Source organism: Capricornis sumatraensis, chromosome 1, assembly GCF_032405125.1.
Source record: "Capricornis sumatraensis isolate serow.1 chromosome 1, serow.2, whole genome shotgun sequence".
NCBI lineage: Eukaryota > Metazoa > Chordata > Mammalia > Artiodactyla > Bovidae > Capricornis > Capricornis sumatraensis.
The window spans coordinates 167,143,665-167,165,600 of NC_091069.1; the positions used below are offsets into that span (position 1 = coordinate 167,143,665).

Consider the following 21,936-nt stretch of genomic DNA (forward strand, 5'->3'; position numbering starts at 1 on the left):
GTAATTCATTTATTCATTCAATAAACTTTTACTGATCATTTATTTACTCTGTGCTAGGCACTAAAAACATGTAGGTGTTTGCGTTCATAAGGAAAATAGTAAAAACATAAACATTTAAGACAATTACTGAGTGTGATACCTGCTTAGGAGAAGAACAACACATTAGTGATAAAGAGAATGTCAAAGGATTTGATACAAGAATGTAAAGATTTCAGAGCATTCTCTGTAGTCCAATGGATAATAATGAGAATCCCATAGAAGCAAACCAGCACATCAGGGCAACGAAGAAGAAATGGATCTGAACACAACCTAGAGATCTTTCCTGAAATTTCCAAAACCTTCTTAGTAAGAGATTATCAAAGCTATTAGTTGGATAGCCTTAGTTATATAATTCTATTGTACCATTTGCTGTTTGCTTTCTAGTCATTCATCCTTTAATTACTTGTCAATGTCTATTTAGTTTACACTTCACAATGTGAGTTATTTCCCAACAATACTATTTTTATAAAGCCCTTAATTGAATAACTCAATTGGTTGGTGGATTGATTGAGCACTTATATGCCAAGCAATGAACTAAGAATATACATATAAGTAGGATACAGTCTCTGAACTTTTATGGATCTTATAGTCCAGAGATTGCACATAATTAAAATGAAATTTTATTACTTCTATTATGTGGCTTCCTGAAGGGAGTGTCATCTTGAATGCTTCAAAAGAAAAAGTTATACTGGCAAAATGATAATACAGGTGAGATGTGAAATCATGTTTGAAGAAGAAAACAAGGATGTGTGAAGGCCCCAAAGCAAGTGGACAAGACATATTCTTGAAATATAAGTAGTATTGATTTAATCTACCTACTACCTAAAGTAGAGTGATTAGGGATTTAGGGACAGGAAAATAAATTGAATGAAGGGTTTTGCCACGCTTAGTTTGAACTTTATCCCAAAGGCAATGGGAAGTCTAACAGGAAAATTAACTCAATAATTTTAAAATTTAGAAATAGCATTTTTGTAGTAGGGGTAAATACCTAGTAGCAAGAGGTCCAACTGGAAAATTGGGAGAAATCGTTGGTCATTTTTGGTGTTGTACTACCATTGCCTGAAATATCAATTTTATTAAGAAAATAATCACTGTAATTTATAACCTATAGGTTTTCTACAGTTACAGTTAATAATGTATTAGCTGTTACATAGCCAGACTCTGGGAAAATGGTCCCCTAGGAGAAGATGCATGGACACATGAATAAAGCAGAGCAGGAAATCTCTCCCTAACAAGTCGTTGTCATGCCCTCTTGAAAAACTAACACCTCAAATGAGTATATTGAGATATGAGGTGATATAAGATGTGAAATATTAAGACTCGCCTTGGTGAGGGACTTCCCTAGTGACCCACTGGCTATGACTCTGTGCTCCCAGCGCAGGGGGTCTGGGTTCGATCCCTGGTTGGGAAACCGGATACCACATGGTGCTGCTAAGAGTTTGCATGCCACAATTAAAGATCCCGCATGCCACAATGAAGATCAGAGATATCACATGCCGCAACTAAGATCTGGCACAGCCAAATAAATAACTATAAATGTTAAAAAAAAAAAAAAAAAAAGACTAGCCTTGGTGAGAGCATTTAAAAAATCTGTCTGGCTGCTTGCTGGAATGGATAAAGATGGCATGGAAGTCGTCTACAATCAAATCATCAGCCTCCCCCAAACTTTCACTGTGGAAAGCTGACATATGGATTAATAATAATTAAAATATATTGAAAATAAGGATATCAATAATAGCTAATGCCATACTAAAGACTCTGTTTACATGTTTTCTTTTAATTCTCATGATAACCTTTGGTAAAGATTTTATTTTTAGAGCTACTTTAAAATTAGAAAACACAGACTCTTTGGAATAATGGCAAAAATATTTGAAGTCATGAGACGCTTTGAGATGTGGACTCTATTTCTGTTCTACTAGGCCATGTGCAAAATCTGTGATTAAGCTATCCCTCCACCCCCTACATGCTACGCAAGCTCCTAAAATGTCCCGGAGCACTCATATCCAAGCTAGTGCCCCAAGGACAAATTTAAGACAGCTCATTTCTCTTCAGAAAGATTTCTGGGGATCTGATGACAGATCTGGGGAGGCTGGTGCTGGTGGTACAAGGGCATTTGTACAACACTCATCAGAATGGCCAGCACATCTGCTTGTGGAAATCCTCCCATGGCTTAAAGACTGTCAGGGTCAGTTGTTGTGAGTCTCTTAAGGATTTTTAAGGTTTGGAGGCCAGTAATCATGTAGTTGGAGAAGGCAATGGCACCCGACTCCAGTACTCTTGCCTGGAAAATCCCATGGATGGAGGAGCCTGGTAGGCTGCAGTCCATGGGGTCCCTAAGAGTCGGGTACGACTGAGCGACTTCACTTTCACTTTTCACTTTCATGCATTGGAGAAGGAATGGCAACCCACTCCAGTATTCTTGCCTGGAGAATCCCAGGGATGGGGGAGCCTGGTGGGCTGCCGTCTATGGGGTCACACAGAGTCGGACACGACTGAAGCGACTTAGCAGCAGCAGCAGCAGCAATCATGTAGTTGCATTTTGTACTCTTCATTTTCTAGATTACCCATTTGTTTTAATGACAAGGTTACTGAAAGAGTTTGTATTTACTTGATGAGGCTATTATGGAATTATATGCATGGGAAAAGAATATGTTTCTGACCTAAATTAAATATTTTTTTTGTTTAGTCGCTCAGTAGTGTCTAACTCTTTGTGACTCCATGGACTGCAGCCTGCCAGGCTCCTCTGTCCATGGGACTTCCCAGGCAAGAATACCAGAGTGGGTAACCATTTCCTTCTCCAGGGGATATTCCCAGTCCGGGAATTGAACCTGCATCTCCTGCATTGACAGGCAGATTGTTTACCAATGAGCCATCAAGGAAGCTCAAATGTAAGATACTCACATACAAAAATAACTATCTATATTACCTGCTACACTGGTATATAATACATTGTATATTTAAAATCAATATCCAAGTAAGGTTCTGAAAAGAAAACATAGCAAGAGTCTTCTATATTTTCCTGGTATTTGAAAAGGGAAACTAAGAATGTTAAAAAGTAAAAGGAAATAATGTATGCTAAAGAAAAAGTTTAAATGATTAAATTTTAAAAGAAAATCATCATACCCTAACACTGACATCATGGTTTCACATAAAGATGCTGGCCTGTATTCGCCAATGCATTGTTTACATGTGCTCTTTTGGTACAGAGTCCAATCTTGCTCTGCTCACCACATGATGGGCCAATGAATCCAAGAGATGAGGGGTTGAGACAAGGAAGAGGCTTAAATCAGGAGCCAGCTGACCAAGAAGACGGCACGCTAGCACCTCAAAATAATCATCTTATCTGAGTCTGGATGCCATGTTCTTTTATAGATCAGAAATCGGGGAAGGTAAGGAAGCAAAGTAAAAAAGTCATCAATCTTGCAGAAATCTCCTAGAATGGCAAGCCTCAGGCAGGGTATGTGTTAATTTCTTCCTTCCTGCCATCTACAGGTGGACAGCGTTCTGAACAAAGGCAATTTAGCTTAATAGGCAGAGGGGCAGGATTCTTTGAGGCAGCCCATTCTGTATGATTATAATAACAAAAGTAATGAAAAGCAAGTAAAAAAGAAACAGTTCCAACATGGAGTCAGAATTGGCTTCTTCTCTGAAACAACTTCTCTGCCAAGGATGCTCTTCCCGCCTCTATTTTTTTTGCCCTGGTTCTATTTATCCTTGAGGTCTTAGCGTAAGCTTCCTGGAGCTTTGCTGGCTTTGCAGATTTTGCTATGTTGGCCCTGTTTTATGGTCTTATTGAATGCTACTATAATTTTCCTTTATACTATATAAACCTATTTAAGTGGTTATTCATGCAATTATTAGCTTAATCCTCTGCTTTCTTGTTGAACTATAAGTTCTACTTGTGCAGGGACCGTGTCTGTCTTGCTTCTCATTTTGGCCTTTTACAGAGTGAGCACGCTATAAATATTTCTTGTCAGAAAAACAAAGTGTAATCAAGATAAAGATTAATTTGAATACAATTCTATATTGATGGAAGATATGCTTTAAAACCAATATATATTTTTGGGCTCCAAAATCACGGCAGATGGTGATTGCAGCCATCAAATTTAAAGACACTTGCTCCTTGGAAGAATCAAGCTATGACCAACCTAGACAGCATATTAAAAAGCAGAGACATTACTTTACCAACAAAGGTCCATCTAGTCAAAGCTATGGTTTTTCCAGTAGTCATGTAAGGATGTGAGAGTTGGACTATAAAGAAAGCTGAGCAGAGAAGAATTGATGCTTTTGAACTGTGGTGTTGGAGAAGACTCTTGAGAGTCCCTTGGAGTGTAAGGAGATCCAACCAGTCCATCCTGAAGGAAATCAGTCCTGAATATTCACTGGAAGGAGTGATGCTGAAGCTGAAACTCCAATACTTTGGCCACTGGATGCGAAGAACTGACTCATTGGAAAAGACCCTGATGCTGGGAAAGACTGAAGGCAGGAGGAGAAGCGGATGACAGAGGATGAGACGGTTGGATGGCATCACCAACTCAATGGACATGAGTTTGAGCAAGTTCCGGGAGTTGGTGATGGACAGGGAAGCCTGGCATGCTGCAGTCTGTGGGGTCACAAAGTCGGACACAACTGAGCAAATGAACTGACTGACACGTAAGACAATGAAAAGAAAACATAGCAAGACTTTGCTTTATTTTCCTGCTCTTTGTAAACAGAAAATGAGAATATTAAAAATTAAAGACTGCAAAAATAAATAAAAGTAATCAATAGAATATGTTGAACCAATATTATTTAAATCATCACTAAATGGTCAAGACCCCTTACCTGCAAAGGTAACAGGCTTGACTCTTTCATATCCATACACTACCAAGACTGTCTTAACAGATACTTTTGATATTACTATGACTGTCTTAACAGAACCTTCTGGAAGGTCCATAAAAGAAATCCCAGAGAAAGACTTTTCTGAAACTTCAACTGTAGATTATATAATCTCTACATTCTCTCTGTAAAATGTGAAGTCATACTAATTCTAACACACTAACTGAAAAGGGCAGATGATAGCTACTTGCAATATATGGTTCTGGAATTCAACTTAAAGAAATGAATTTAGTTTAACATTATGTATTTCTTCCAAACCCATGAAGTCAGAGTCTAGGCTGGACATATTAATAATTGGGTAAGTTATAAAATCAGAAGTAAGACAGATGGAGCTATAACATCAGTGGAGTTTAAGAGCACTATTAGGCAAGGATTCAACTTGTAAATGAACTGAAAGAGTCTGGCTAAGTGATAAAACCCAACCTCCAATGAACAAGGGGATTTCAGACTCTTCAGAGTCCTGTTAGTTCTCCTTGGAATGTTTTCCCCACCCCATCAATATAGAAAATGCTTCTTTTTTATGGAAGGATAGTTGATGTACAACTATATGTATATAAGTTATACAGGTACAATATAGTGATTCACAAGTTTTAAAGGTTATTGCTATTCATAATTATTATAAAATATTGGCTACATTCCCTGTGTTGTACAATATATCCTTGTAGCTTATTTATTTTACACATAATATTCTACCTCTTACTCCCCTACCTCTATATTGCCCCTCCCCACTTCTGCTTTCCCTCTGCCCACTAGTAGCCACTAATTAGTTCTCTTTATGAGTCTGTTTATTTATTTTTTTATATTCACTAGTTTGTTGTATTTTTTAGATAGTACATACAAATGATATCATATATTTATCTTTCTCTCTCTGACACTTCACTTAGTACGATAATCCCTAGTTCCATCCATGTTGCCACAAATGGCAAAATGTAGTTTTTTTTTTTACGGCTGGGTAGCATTCCATTGTATGATTAAACCACATCTCTTTCATCCATTCATCTATTGGACACGTAGGTTGCTTCTGTATTTTGGTAATTGTATATACTGTTGTTTGAACATTGGGATACATGTATCTTTTCAAATTACTGTGTGGTTTTTTTGTTCTTTTATAAATATAAAATATTCCTTACATGAGCTTTCTATATATGGTGCTGATGTTAAATCTGACTTAGGCAAGAGAATTATAAAATGCCTGCTAAATTGCTCTCAGCCTAAGGGGCTAAGTTCTCAGTGTTCCAGGTATAGAAAGCTACTGAGGATGTAAAAACTTTTGTAGAAATGAAATGTATAGAAAAACTATTATTGTTGTTGTTTAGTCACTAAATAGTGTCCAACTTTTTGTGACTCCGTGGACTGTGGCCCATTAGGTTCCTCTATCCATGAGATTCCCCAGGCAAGAATATTGGAGTGTATTGCAATTTCCTTCACCAGGGGATCTTCCGGACCCAGGGACTGAACCCGCATCTTCTGCATTGGCAGGTGAATTCTTTACCACTGAGCCACCAGGGAAGCCCAGAAACTCTAACCATGAACAAACCTGACAAGGCATGAGGCACAGTTGAGAAAGATACTTCCTCTGGAATGTGAGAAGAAAGATTTAGAAACAAAGTTAAATGAAGATGGGAGCAGCTTAGCTCATAGAAGTGAGATCAAACACACCATAGAAAATACATGTTACAGTGCAATTGCCCTCTGGGAGTTACAGGATTATGAAAGTCTAACTTAATTAAGGGAGAAAATAGGTCACATTTAACAACCGCATACGTGACACATCATTTTGACTATAGAAGAACTGAAGAGGAGAGAAAAATTAAGATATCAAAAATACAGGGAAGGGAACCACAGAATTCATCAATCTCTTCTCCTCCATCTATATCGAGCATGTTCTGATTTTATATATATAAAAAATTCACCATTGTTCTAATCTCTCTCATTACAAAACACTTGCAGTACTCTTGAAAAAGAAATTTCAGGTGTCAAAAGAAAGAGAAACAAAATGATCCAACAATTTTTTTTTAAAAAAAGGACTGAATTAAGAGGTAATAAATCTTCTTCTCATAAAAATATACCTTGCACCTACTTTCCTTTCTCCCCCTGTGTCATCAAGTGACAGGTAATCAAGTACTTGTGAACCCTGCATGAAATCCCCCCGTTTTCAGGGCTCAATGTCCCTGTGGGGTCGAGCTAATTACAGGTACATTTCCTCTGCAAGGCAGTCATACTCTGTTCTATTGAAGGCACAATTAATTATTGAACAAAGCTAGCTGGAGATTTTTGCTCATATGGCCATGGGTTGCAGGTAGCTTTGCTGTCACACAGGGAGCAGAGCCTCTTCTTTGAGTGTCTTTATGAAAGGCTTTGCATTATAGCCGAAAAGGATCAACCCCTGTTTCCAAATTTTGCAAAGGAAAACACACAAAACAACCCCCCCTAATTTCCTGTATAGAATAGTAAAGACAAATTCTCTCTCATGTAATCAAGAATATGATTATGATCAGGTGGTTATCTAGGTCATATGTGAAAAAGATGAAAAAGTATACTTGGGAATTAATACCCATTGTAGAGCAAATTGGAGTCTGTCCTTGAGTCTGTGGGCTTCCCTTGGGCTTCCCTAGTGGCTCAGAGGTAAAGAATCTGCCTGCAATGCAGGAAACCCAGGTTCGATCCCTGGGTTGGAAAGATTCCCTGGAGGAGGGCATGGCAACCCACTCCAGTACTCTTGCCTGGAGAATCCCATGGACAGAGGAACCTGGCAGGCTATACAGTCCATAGTGTCACACAGAGTTGGACATGACTGAAGTGACCAAGCAGCAGCAGCAGCTTGAGTCAGTGAATGCAGCAAGGAAGTAGTTTTTCAGGTGCCAGAATACGATTTGACCCAGAGAGAAGGCCTAGATAGATTATAGAAAAATAAAGTTCTTTCCCTTAAGATGTATTTAGGAACTTAATGGGAGATCTTCCCAAAGCCCCATGGAGTCATAGACGAGTGCAGAAAATCCTTGTCCCGTGCTTAAAGCCACAGTCTTGAGCAAGGGTCTGTAAACTATTCTGTAAAGGGCCAGATAAAAAATATTTTAGGCTTTAAGGGTTAAACCATATCTGTTGCAACAAAAGTCTGCTGTCTTTTTTTGTTTTTTAAGCAGCCATAGACATCATATAAATGACTAAGCATGACTGTATTTCATTAAAACTGTATTTAAGGGCACGGAAATTTTAGTGTCCATATATTTTTAAAAATTCTTTTGATTTTTTCTAATCATTTCAAAATTATTCTAAGCTTGCAAAAAAAAAAGAAGTGAGGTGGGTTGAATTTGGCCCAGGGACTATACTTTCCTGACACCACCCTCCCCCAACTGTTGGGAATCCCTGTGTGTACACCAATTTTTCTATTAATTTTGAAGTCCCTCAGGTTCTCTGTATGTAAATGCTCCCTTTATTCTGGAAGATCTAGCTTGTCCTTTGATCTTTAGATGACTTGAAATATCATGGATAACCAGATTATTCAGGGTTCAAACCATTTGTTTACTATCATTAACAAGTTTACTAAAGCTAGCCATGAAAATCTACACTTATAGAACAAGCCTGGGGAGGTCTTGAAACTGGTTTGATTTCATTACTTTTCTGAACTGAGGGGATAAAAAAGAATTATCTTTAGTTTCAGATCATCAATAGTACTTTTCCCTGAAAAAAAATAACAAAACTATTTACTAGTCAATAATGCACCAAAGGGATAAGACATTTTAATTAATATTAATGCAGTTCATTTCTTGATTATAACTTGAATATAATCTATTTCCTCCCTTCTTCCTTTCTTTTATCTGCCATATATTCCATAAAAACAGGAGATCATAAATACTATACAAACATTTAAATTAATTACAAAAGTGAAATGATATGAAAATAATGATAAGAAAACAAGATGAAAGCAAGAGTGTGTCTATATATAGATTTGATGTCATAAATCCCACATAGTTTGGTCAAAATCCATTTCATTAAGGTGTAATTTATATACGATTTCCTCTATTCTTTTTCAGACTGGTTATAAATTTGGCTCTAAGTTTGGTAACAGTTAATACAATGAAGGACTCCTGATTATTAGTAAAAATTCATTGGGTTCATTTAAAAAAACAAACCATTGCTTAGAAAGAGGACAGTAGAAATACTGAAATAAAAGAGGAACTTCCTCAAAGGGTCCTTTCAGAGGAAACTATGTAATGCAATAACAATCTCTCAAAGCAACATTACAGAAAATGCAATGATTTCAGAGGATATCTTCTGTAAATCCTTAAATATGTGCCCCAAACTTTTATACCAAATTGTCACTTAGTAAAAGCAATTTTACAGGAGAAAGGTAGGTGTGTTGTGGGAGTGAGGGTTAATATATACAATTTCATTCAAGGAGAATGTGCTCTGGAGGTTAAATTTAATCCGGGGGAAAGGTATATGATAACCAGTGGCTCAAACTTCAGATAATCCTGCATTTGTATTTTTTTCCATGTGAGGTTTAAAATGAGAATGAGAGGATATGAGTTTGCAGTTCATCCCATAAATAAGTGCCTCATTTACTGCTTTTATAAATTCTCAACAAATAATAAGCTGTAAGCATTAATAATAAGAGTGAGTTTTGACTTAACATCATCTTAAGAAAACAGAAGCCTCTAATCAGAACTGGTGCCTAAATAAAAGACTATTCCATAGGTTAGTCCAAACTTCACCTGGTAAATTCATTTGAAGGTTAATATGAAATGAAGGCCCATATTTTCACACCACAAAATACAAAATTATTTAAAGATGCTATAATCAAACATTACCCTAGTCTGGTCTTTCAGAAGTATATCAATATAGATACCACTGTCTATCTAGCTTTGCATAACAATATTCATGGTGTTCACTTCAAAATTAATATGTTGTATATTGAATCTATAGATATTTATATGAGAAAATGTTAAGAGAATATCAGGTATAAATGAGTTAAATGTTTGGGGCTAGTTGCCAAAATAAATGATATTTTATAAGAAAAACTGATCCATAATTCCTCTTTCTGGAAGAACTAAACAGCAGGCCTCAATCAGTAAATACTGTGTCATTCACAAAGGCATAGTTTTGTATGTAAGAAAATTCAGTCTGTGGAGTAGGAGAGGACACATGCAGTTAATTCTAAATAATTTGGTAAAAATATTTAAATGGGATTTAAAAGGCAGTTGAACCTCAGAACCCAGTGACGGTTGTGGGAAGGAGGAGGGGAGAATGCAGACGACATTTCTGAGAAATGATTTTCCTACTTTTATTAAATTAGCATCAATAGCTGGAGATGCATAATGAGTTCATGAAGGTTAGTCCATGCCTGGTGCCCCTCCAGAGAACCAGATGCTAACGACAGGCTATTACAAGTCACAACTTTGCATTATTTCTGAAAGATTTCTTCACAAGGTGCTACAGTGTTAGGAAACTATATTTAAAAGTAAAGAAACACAAAAAGCATGCAAAGAACTATGGGAATTTAATCCATACAAAATATTGTCCCAAGACATTCAGATACCGATCTGCTTTAGACATAATTATTAAGCCATTTAATGCTTCTCTATTGGTTTCCTTAGAGGAGTGTCCTACTAAAATGAAATATACCTTATATATAAACCACGAAACTATATATATAGTATATATATAGTATAATATATATATAGTATAATATATATATGGTATGGTTATAGACTTTATAGAGATGGACATATTAGCCAAGACCAGAGATGACCCTAAACAAGTTAGCTCTATGCCACTATTCTTAGAGTGTTTTTAAAAATTTATTTACTTTTTAACTGAAGGATAATTGCTTTAGAGAATTCTGTTGGGTTCTGCCAAACATCAACATGAATCAGCCATAGTTATACAAGGGAGGGAGGTTCTAATAATGTTTTAATAACAATACACAGGCTTGCCTTTTGGATCCAATGGAATCACAGAAGCATGAGGATATTTTAAATGGTGTGCTGTATCTTAGGGCCTGGAGAGTTGCTTACCAGTTGGTGTAAGGTGTCTCCAGGTGATCACAGGTTCAGGACGGCCATTGGCCATGCAGACCAGGGTGACATTGCTGCCCTCATTCACAGTGACATCCGAAGAGATGTTGGAGATCTTTGGTGGAACTGTTAAGACAAAAACAAATGGAATAAGTAACCACATCATTAAAAGCAGGTTTGCAGTACTGGTCCATGCAATTGAAAGTGGAAAATCTAAGCAAAGTAATTTTCTGACTTGAACCATTTGAATTTTTGTGTTAAGAAGATTACGTACTTTAGGACTTCCTTACAGGTTCAGTGAACAGATGTAAAGGATGGGTCTTACTATAAGGTGAGAATCTTTCCACTATGGTCAAGCACTATCAGAGAAGGCAATGGCACCCCACTCCAGCACTCTTGCCTGGAAAATCCCATGGATGGAGGAGCCTGGTGGGCTGCAGTCCACGGGGTCGCTAAGAGTCGGACACAACTGAGCGACTTCACTTTCATGCATTGGAGAAGGAAATGGCAACCCACTCCAGTGTTCTTGCCTGGAGAATCCCAGGGATGAGGGAGCCTCATGGGCTGCCGTCTATGGGGTTGCACAGAGTCAGACACAATTGAAGTGACTTAGCAGCAGCAGCAAGCACTATAGGAAGTACACAGAGTAACACAATGAAAATATCTTAGCTCTTTTATGATTCAAAGGGACCTGGTTTGGTTATTAGAGAGTGTGCACAAGTATGAGCATTAAGAATAGATTTTTCTTATCACTAGGTACTACTTACATTTATTTTCTTATGTAGATAAAATGAATATATTTCCTTCAAATATCAGGAAAAGAAAAGCAATGTTATTTAATATCAGATTGCAAGTTGTGTTATTAAGATGCAGTAATCTGGTTGTTTACATAATCTAGCCACACAATGAAACCCCTAGTTAATCACTACAACAGAAAGCCTTAAATATCATCTTGGTGTCTGACAGGTCTGATGATGTTACCTCAGAGGTTAAACATGGAATTTATAAGGCCTATGTCACAGACAGGAGGGCGTGCATGTGTGCTAAGTCTCTTTAGTCATGAATGATTCTTTCCAACCCTATGAACTGTAGCCTGCCAGGCTCCTCTGTCCAAGGATTCTCCAGGCAAGAACACTGGAGTGGGTTGTCATGCCCTTCTCCAGGGGATCTTCCCGACCCAGGGGTCTAACCTGTGTGTCTTGCATCTCCTGCACTGGCAGGTAGGTTCTTTACAATTAGCACCACTGGGAAGCCCCAAGTTCAGTTCAATGGCTCAGTTGTGTCTGACTCCTTGCAACCGCATGGACTGCAGAACACCAGGCTTCCCTGTCCATCACCAACTCCTGGAGCCTACTTAAACTCATGTCCATCACGTCAGTGATGCCATCCAACCATCTCATCCTCTGTCATCCCCTTTTCTTCCTGCCTTCAATCTTCCCTAGCATCAGGGTCTTTTCAAATGAATCAGTTCTTTGCATCAGGTGGCCAAAGTATTGGTGTTTCAGCTTCAGTATCACTCCTTCCAATGAATATTCAGGACTGATATCCTTTAGGATGGACTGGTTGGATCTCCTAGAAGTCCAAGGGACTCTCAAGAGTCTTCTCCAACACCACAGTTCAAAAGCGTTAATTCTTCGGTGCTCAGCTTTCTTTATAGTCCAACTCTCACAACCTTACATGACTACTGGAAAAACCATAGTGTTGACTAGACAGACCTTTGTTGGTGAAGTAATGTCTCTGCTTTTTAGTGCTGTCTAGGTAGGTCATAGCTTTTCTTCCAAGGAGCAAACATCTTTTAATTTCATGGCTGTAGTCACCGTCTGCAGTGATTTTGGACCTCCCCAAAATAAAGTCTGTCAATGTTTCCATTGTTTCCCCATCTATTTGTCAAGAAGTGATGGGACCGGATGGGATGATGGGAAGACCCAAGACCTTATGTAAATTATAAGTATTATCTCAATAACTCTTTATAATAAGTAAATAATATCCTACGAAGATTTTATTTATGGGTTGGAAAATAAGTTATAGAAGAGGCTAGGTGACAAGCAGAAAACAGATGTGAATCTAAAAAGACTCCAGGGCCCACACTCTTAAGCCCTACTTGAATGAAACTTCATCTTCACAATCCAGGCTACCAGATGGCCCAAAATAATGGGAATTACTTTTTGGTGATGTGAGAAATGATTCCCCAAGGGCTATCTGTACTGCCGTCTGACTTCCTTCATTAGTGTTCAGGGCAGCAACATTAGATTTCATACTGGTGGGCTTACGTGGAAAGTGAATTACTTACTCACAAATTTCATCACAGAGGTTATGCCCTGATTACAAATTGCAGAGTTTATGCTTTGACTGTGATTTTCCTTTTCCTATTTTTTTTAAACTCTTAGTTGCTTGTGCTGTCCCTGAGAAACTATGTGTCGGAGGAGGGAAGAAGACAAGAAAGCATGAAGGAATTCAATATAAAACAAAACAAAACAAAAAAACTTTTTTTTTTCCCACTCTTGCCGCCCATTAGAGACTCTGTGCAGTGACAAATAAAACGGGAATATTTTCTGCTTGTAGAAACAGCTGCCTGACAACCATAGGATTCTGCAGATCTCTGTTAGCAGTTATTGATGGTACCTGAGCAAGTGACCAGGGCAGAGTGTCAAAGGAGGAAGTGGGAGGAGAATTCTCTTGACTAGCATTCTTCTCACAATGGCATCTTATATGGCCTCTGGGTAGGAACCAGTCATTCCAAACCAAACACAATGGCAGAAATAGAATGTAGTTGATTTCTGTTACTTATTAATTTCTATTAGTAGAGTTTCTGTTTCCCCTTTGGGTTAAGAGTAGCTTTCTCATATTCATATATTGACTTATAGTCTCTTAGACTTTTACAAGGAAGACCTGAAAAGTTATACCCATTTAATAGGGAAGAATGTGAGGCCGAGAGTAGAATAATGGCTTATCAAAGGTGATCCCATCAAGAAATAAGGCTAGGCTTAGAATTCAGAGTTCCTGTATGTCCAAGTGTCCTATTGTTTAATAGTCACACTTTCTCTTTTCCAATTGAATAAGCTATGGTTCTGATTATGTCCCATAACATCTACAATATTACTCATGATGGTGTTCGAGAGCAAGACTTAGACATCCTAGGAATCTTTCCTCAACAATCTAAAATCTGTAAAAGGAAGCTGTATAGTAATTACAAGAGCTCACATCACTTAATTCATTGTTAATTCTGAATTCCAAGACAGGGCACAGAGTACCACATTAACAAAATGAAAAATAAAAGCCATATGATTATTTCAATAGATGCAGAGTAGGCCTTTGACAAAATTCAACATCCATTTATGATAAAAACTCTCCAGAAAGCAGGAACAGAAGGAACATATCTCAACATAATAAAAGCTATATATTACAAACCCACAGCACACATTATCCTCAATGGTGAAAAATTGAAAGCATTTCCCCTAAAGTAAGGAACAAGACAAGGGTGCCCACTTTCACCACTACTATTTAACATAGTTCTGGGAGTTTTAGCCACAGCAATCAGAGCAGAAAAAAGAAATAAAAGGAATCCAAATTGGAAAAGAAGAAGTAAAACTCTCACTGTTTGCAGATGACATGATCCTCTACATAGAAAACCCTAAAGACTCCACCAGAAAATTACTAGAGCTAATCAATAAATATTAATCAACACACAGAAATCCCTTGCATTCCTATACATTAATAATGAGAAAATAAAAAAAAGAAATTAAGGAAACAATTTCATTCACCATTGCAATGAAAAGAATAAAATACTTAGGAATATATCTACCTAAAGAAACTAAAGACCTATATATAGAAAACTATAAAACACTGGTAAAAGAAATCAAAGAGGACACTAATAGATGGAGAAATATACTATGTTCATGGATCAGAAGAATCAATATAATGAACATGAGTATACAAAGCAATATATAGATTCAATGCAATCCCTATCAAGCTACCAGCAGTATTTTTCACAGAGCTAGAACAAATAATTTCACAATTTGTATGGAAATACAAAAAAACCTCGAATAGCCAACGTAATCTTGAAAAAGAAGAATGGAACTGGAGGAATCAACCTGCCTGACTTCAGGCTCTACTACAAAGCCACAATCATCAAGACAGTATGGTACTGGCACAAAGACAGACATATAGATCAATGGAACGAAATAGAAAGCCCAGAGATAAATCTACACATCTGTGGACACCTTATCTTTGACAAAAGAGGCAAGAATATACAATGGATTAAAGACAATCTCTTTAACAAGTGGTGCCGGGAAAACTGATCAGCCACTTGTAAAAGAATGAAACCAGATCACTTTCTAACACCGCACACAAAAATAAACTCAAAATGGATTAAAGATCTAAAGGTAAGACCAGAAACTATACAACTCCTAGAGGAGAACATAGGCAAAACACTCTCCGACATAAATCACAGCAGGATCCTCTATGACCCACCTCCCAAAATACTGGAAATAAAAGCAAAAATAAACAAATGGGACCTAATTAAAAATTAAAAGCTTCTGCACAACAAAGGAAACTCTAAGCAAGGTGAAAAGACAGCCTTCAGAATGGGAGAAAATAATAGCAAATGAAGCAACTGACAAACAACTAATCTCAAAAATATACAAGCAACTCCTGCAGCTCAATTCCAGAAAAATAAACGACCCAATCAAAAAATGGGCCAAAGAACTAAATAGACATATATCCAAAGAAGACATACAGATGGCTAACAAACACATGAAAAGATGCTCAACATCACTCATTATCAGAGAAATGCAAATCAAAACCACAATGAGGTACCATTTCACACCAGTCAGAATGGCTGCGATCCAAAAGTCTACAAGGAATAAATACTGGAGAGGGTGTGGAGAAAAGGGAACCCTCTTACACTGTTAGTGGGAATGCAAACTAGTCCAGCCACTATGGAGAACAGTGTGGAGATTACTTAAAAAACTGGAAATAGAACTGCCTTATGACCTAGCAGTCCCACTGCTGGGCATACACACCAAGGAAACCAGAATTGAAAGACATGTGTACCCCAATGTTCATCACAGCACTGTTTATAATAGCCAGGACATGGAAGCAACCTAGATGTCCATCAGCAGATGAATGGATAAGAAAGCTGTGGTATATATACACAATGGAGTATTACTCAGCCATTAAAAAGAATGCATTTGAATCAGTTCTAATGAGGTGGATGAAACTGGAGCCGATTATACAGAGTGAAGTAAGCCAGAAAGAAAAACACCAATACAGTATTCAGTTCAGTTGCTCAGTTGTGTCCGACTCTTTGCGACCCCATGAATCACAGCACGCCAGGCCTCCCTGTCCATCACCAACTGCCGGAGTTCACTCAGACTCACGTCCATCGAGTCCGAGATGCCATCCAGCCATCTCATCCTCTGTCGTCCCCTTCTCCTCCTGCCCCCAATCCCTCCCAGCATCAGAGTCTTTTCCCATGAGTCAACTCTTCGCATGAGGTGGCCAAAGTACTGGAGTTTCAGCTTCAGCATCATTCCCTCCAAAGAAATCCCAGGGCTGATCTCCTTCAGAATGGACTGGTTGGATCTCCTTGCAGTTCAAGGGACTCTCAAGAGTCTTCTCCAACACCACAGTTCAAAAGCATCAATTCTTCGGTGCTCAGCCTTCTTCACAGTCCAACTCTCACATCCGTACATGACCACTGGAAAAACCATAGCCTTGACTAACGCATGTATATGGAATTTAGAAAGATGATAACGACTAAGGTCCGTCAAGTCAAGGCTATGGTTTTTCCTGTGGTCATGTATGGATGTGAGAGTTGGACTGTGAAGAAGGCTGAGCGCCGAAGAATTGCTGCTTTTGAACTGTGGTGTTGGAGAAGACTCTTGAGAGTCCCTTGGACTGCAAGGAGATCCAACCAGTCCATTCTGAAGGAGATCAGCCCTGGGATTTCTTTGGAGGGAATGATGCTGAAGCTGAAACTCCAGTACTTTGGCCACCTCATGTGAAGAGTTGACTCATTGGAAAAGACTCTGATGGTGGGAGGGAGTGGGGGCAGGAGGAGAAGGGGACGACCGAGGATGAGATGGCTGGATGGCATCACGGACTCGATGGACGTGAGTCTGAGTGAACTCCAGCAGTTGGTGATGGTCAGGGAGGCCTGGCGTGCTGTGATTCATGGGGTCGCAAAGGGTCAGACACGACTGAGCGACTGAACTGAACTGAATGATAACCCTGTATGCAAGACAGCAAAAGAGACACAGATGTATAGAACAGTCTTTTGGACTCTGTAGGAGAGGGAGAGGGTGGGATGATTTGGGAGAATGGCATTGAAACATGTATAATATCACATAAGAAACAAATCGCCAGCCTAGGTTCAATGCAGGGTGCAGGATGCTTGGGGCTGGTGCACTGGGATGACCCAGAGGGATGGTGTGTGTGTGTGGGGGGGGTGGTGGAAGGGGGGTTCGGGATTGGGAACATGTGTACACCCGTGGCAGATTCATGTTGATGTGTGGCAAAACCAATACAATATTGTAGAGTGAAAAAAAAAAAAGAAAGTATCATGCAAACAGAGACTTGAAAAAAAAAAAAACACAAACCAGATATGGTCTGATTTAAAAAGAAAAAGTGGGGGGGGAAAGATTCCATACCCCTAAAATATTGACTGTAAACATGAAAATTTACAAAACAAAAAATCTCCAATGGTCAAGATCCCAGAGAGCTTTGATCAATGATAAAATTTACTCATACTGCCTCTCATTTATATGAGGAATATATATGTACTAAGGACTTTGATTTTACATGGCACAAAAGCGGGGGTCACTTGTTCAATGTTACATAGACAGGTGGTGATAAAACCAAGAATAAAATAAAGAATAATTGACTACAGGGCTATGTTTCAGCCACCAACTATATTCCTTTTTCCTAATTAAGGACAATATGTTCAGGCTCTGGCTCTCAGATACTGGAGATGTAGATAGCATTTGGGCTAAACAGTTAGAAATGTAATCGTGCTGACATTGTATCCCACCCTGGTCACTAACCAATAGTTTTTACTCCACCGTTTATCTTCCTATTTTATTGGAAGTTTCTTCCCATAAGCATTTATATATGATGTAGTCTTGCTGCTCTAGAAAGAAGATCCCCCAACCCCTGCCAAATCCCATCTTACCTACTTTCAAACCTACCTCCATGTTCTTGAAGGAATTGTTCTATCTCATGTCTTCATTCCCTAATTCACATTTCATACTCCAACCTTCAGTACAATCTGGACTCACTCATTAACTTCCAAAGAAACTGCTCTCAAGAAGCTCACCAATGTCTTTGAACCATATTGCTTTTAAGTCCAGTGAAAATTTTTGTTATTATTCCCATTTTTTCTCTGAAGTATTTGACTTTGTTGATAGTAACATCATTCTTCCTTTTCTTAGCTTTTAGGTCACCAAACTCAACTGCTTTTCCTCTTATCATTTTGGCCAGCCTTCCAAGTTTAACTTTTGGGCTTACCTTGTCCCATTCCCTAAACATCTGAAGGTCTGATCACCATCTGCTTTTTTTTTTATATTATGCACTGTGATCACTTACTACACATATACTCTTTAGCTTCAGAAGCTACAGACATGATACTGATGACTTCCAAATCAGTATCTTCAGCCCATGTTTTTCTCATGACCTTTACATCTATACTTTCAATGAACTGACTATTCTATAGCTCTATCAACTGTCTCACAGAAATACAGGATTTACTATACTCAGAATTGAGGTCATCATCTTCCTTCCCACAGAGAACTTGTAATCTTGTGATCACTTTTTTCTTTCAGTAGTAGTGTTATTATGCAAACAGGTGCCCAAATCAAAATAGAAGTTTATCTTCCTTGATTGCTCTCTCTCCTTTACTGTCCCTGTGTAAAGTGGACCCCCAATTCTATGGCTTATGACTTTTAAAATCTCTCAGATTCATTTATCATTCTAGTGTTCTCTCTTCAAGCTCACTGTCATTCATTCACCATACTGCAATCAAAATTTTCCCCTAAATTGCAAATATGAGTATTATATCCTTCAACCTCATTGCCCTCAAGATAAAATCAAAACTTCTTAATATGACTTAATGGGTCATTCATGGTTAGCCCCTGATTCTCCCTCCTGCCTTATTTCATATTCCCTTTGAGTTGTACCAACCAATCAGATTAAACAACTTTTGGTTCCTGGAATGCACCATCTTTGTTTACTCCTAGGCATTTAACATTCTACATTTTTTTTTTTTTTTCTAATGGAGTAGTTTTCTTTCAACTCTTCATATGGTTGTTCCATTTCCTCCTTCGAGTTTCAGCTTGTCAGCTTGTTTTCTCACTTGTTCCAGAAGATTGTCTTGTCGTACCCCCAACCCCACTCCAGCCCACCCCTGATTCCATACTGGGTGCCTATCTTGCGTTGTCATACTGTAACCTGTATTTCTCCAGGCAGCACTAAACCATAATTGCTGGATTGTTTACCTATGCCTGTCATTAAACTGAAAGAGGCAGACAGGAGAGCTTTTGTTTTCTTGACCACTAAATCTTACAGAGCACAGTATTTGGAATATTAAGTGCTCACAGAGTGTTTGGGAAAAAAAAGAAGAATGGAAATCTCCCCAACTCTTTTCTGAGCTTAAAGAAGTCATCTCATTGAATTTTTGTCAGGAAGGAGCAAGCTGTTATTCTGAACAACTGAAACAACACAGCTTTTATCACAATGTCTTTAGTAACCAATCCAGTTATCTATTTTGGTATCAATTAGAAAAAAAATTAGCCATGGGGCAAAAAATGTTCATATATTTTATGAATTACAATAAACTTGATGTCTAGTTTCCCCGATTATAGACATTTCTGAGTTTTAATTTCTTTTTTCTTCTATTCTATCAGGAGTTTTATACATAACATACATGTATGTATATAAATATGCATATCTTTTTTGTTTGATAACTTGAAAGTTCCTTCCTAGTTTCCTATAGCAATTCATGTAGTCTACATTGACACCGTCACTGATAACATTAAAGTGACAAATCAAAGTTTTTATTCTGTTACCAGTAAAATTTTAAGAAAGATTCTGAGAAGTAAAAAGTGTTTTTATTATTATTGGCATTTTACAGATGTGTACATAAGGCACAAAATGGGTGGGGGGGGGTCGGGAATCACATTAGCTAAGGAATTATAGAGCTAGTCCCAAAACCAAAAGGCTTACAAATCTTCTATACTTAACTCCTTCTCTCTATTACACTTGCTTTTGCAAAAGTGGTTTCAAATCGTTTTTAATCTATTTTAATTCTCAGTAAGGATGACTACTCAGGAAATACTGTTTAACATGATAACTTTATTTACATCAGCAAACATAAGTTATTTATCAAAGTCACTGAAATATTGATTTATGTTCAATTCTTGGGTTACTACAGTATTCTGGGTAGTTTTTGTTTGTTTGTTTTGGTTTTCTCTTTCTGGAGTATTTCCTAACAATTTTTATTCAAAGGATATTAGTGCTTTTCGAATTTATTTTTATTTAAAAAATATTTTATTGGAGTATAGTTGCTTTACAATGTTAGTTTCTGCTGTATAATAAAGTGAATCAGTTATACATATGATGTATAAGATTAACAGCTGGTAAGACATCATGTGTGCTGTGCTTAGTGGCTCCATGGACTATAGCCCACCAGGGTGCTCTGTCCATGAACCTTTCCAGGCAAGAATACTGGAGTTGATTGCAATTCCTACTCCAGGGGATCTTATATATCCCCTCTTTTTTAGCTCTCCTTCCTAGCTAGGTCACTAAAGAGCACCAAGTAGAGTTCCCTGTGCTATAGAGTAGGTTCTCATTAGTTAGTTACCTGTTTTATACATAGTAATGTATGTCCTGGGTGTTCATTGGAAGGACTGATGCTGAAGCTGAAATTCCAATACTTTGGCCACCTCATGCAAAGAGTTGACTCATTGGAAAATACTCTGATGCTGGGAGGGATTGGGGGCAAGAGGAGAAGGGGACAACAGAGGATGAGATGGCTGGATGGCATCACTGACTCGATGGACATGAGTTTGGGTGAACTCCAGGAGTTGGTGATGGACAGGTAGGCCTGGTGTGCTGCGATTCATGGGGTCACAGAGTCAGACACGACTGAGCGACTGAACTGAACTGAACTGAATGTATGTATGTATGTCAACTGCAATCTCTTAATTTATCCTTCCCCTTCTTCCACCCTTGGTATCCATAAGTTTGCTCTCTACACCTGTGTCTCTATTTCTGCTTTGCAAAGAAGTGGAAGCATGGAGTCCTAACCACTGTACCACCACAGGTAAGTTCCAATGTCTTAAAGTTTTTGTTTCTCTTTCTCTTGTGTTTTCTTTTATTGCTTCTGGGTATATTAGATCCTTCTATAACATCAAGTCAGTTAACTGTTATCTCTGTTTCTTTTATTTTTTGTTTTAATGATCTGTTTCATTAAAAAAATTGAACTCTTTACATCATATGTAATATACTTATGGTGTGAATTGTAACTAGATTTTCTCCCACATTTTTTAGCCAATTTCCCCAATACCATTTACTAAATAATATAAAATGTGTACGTCATTTTGGTTTTCAGAATTACCATACATAGTGTAACCTATTTGGCCAGAGTAATATTTTCTGGGAAACGTAAATATAAACCTTACTTATCACGCCAAGTAATTGATCAAAATTTTTGAAAATATAATTCAGTAATCTTTCAGATACCACACTATTATTAGGTGTTGCTTGTCTCAAAATTAATTGTTTATTAGAATAACACCTCCTAAAATACAGAGTGAAAAACATAATTTAGATACCCATTTTTCAGGACATTAGCAAAATTCATTATTCAAAGTAATCTTCAGGGTTTCCATTGTTAAAATAACTGTACAGTGAATACGATGCACCGCAAAGTTATTTTAAAATCTGAATTATTAAATAGGTAATATTTTTTCATTGAAATTCACATACACTTGATGTTAAATGCATG

General features: G+C 37.8%; 1 protein-coding gene across 2 annotated transcripts in view; it reads right to left on the minus strand.

The window, feature by feature from the left end:
- Window positions 1-21,936, minus strand: part of LSAMP (limbic system associated membrane protein) — a 705,546-nt gene that overhangs the window by 221,462 nt on the left and 462,148 nt on the right. For both annotated transcript variants that reach the window (XM_068976041.1, XM_068976034.1), the window contains exon 3: window positions 10,935-11,060. In XM_068976041.1, the coding sequence (XP_068832142.1) occupies window positions 10,935-11,060 (126 nt within the window). The remainder of the gene's footprint in view (window positions 1-10,934; window positions 11,061-21,936) is intronic.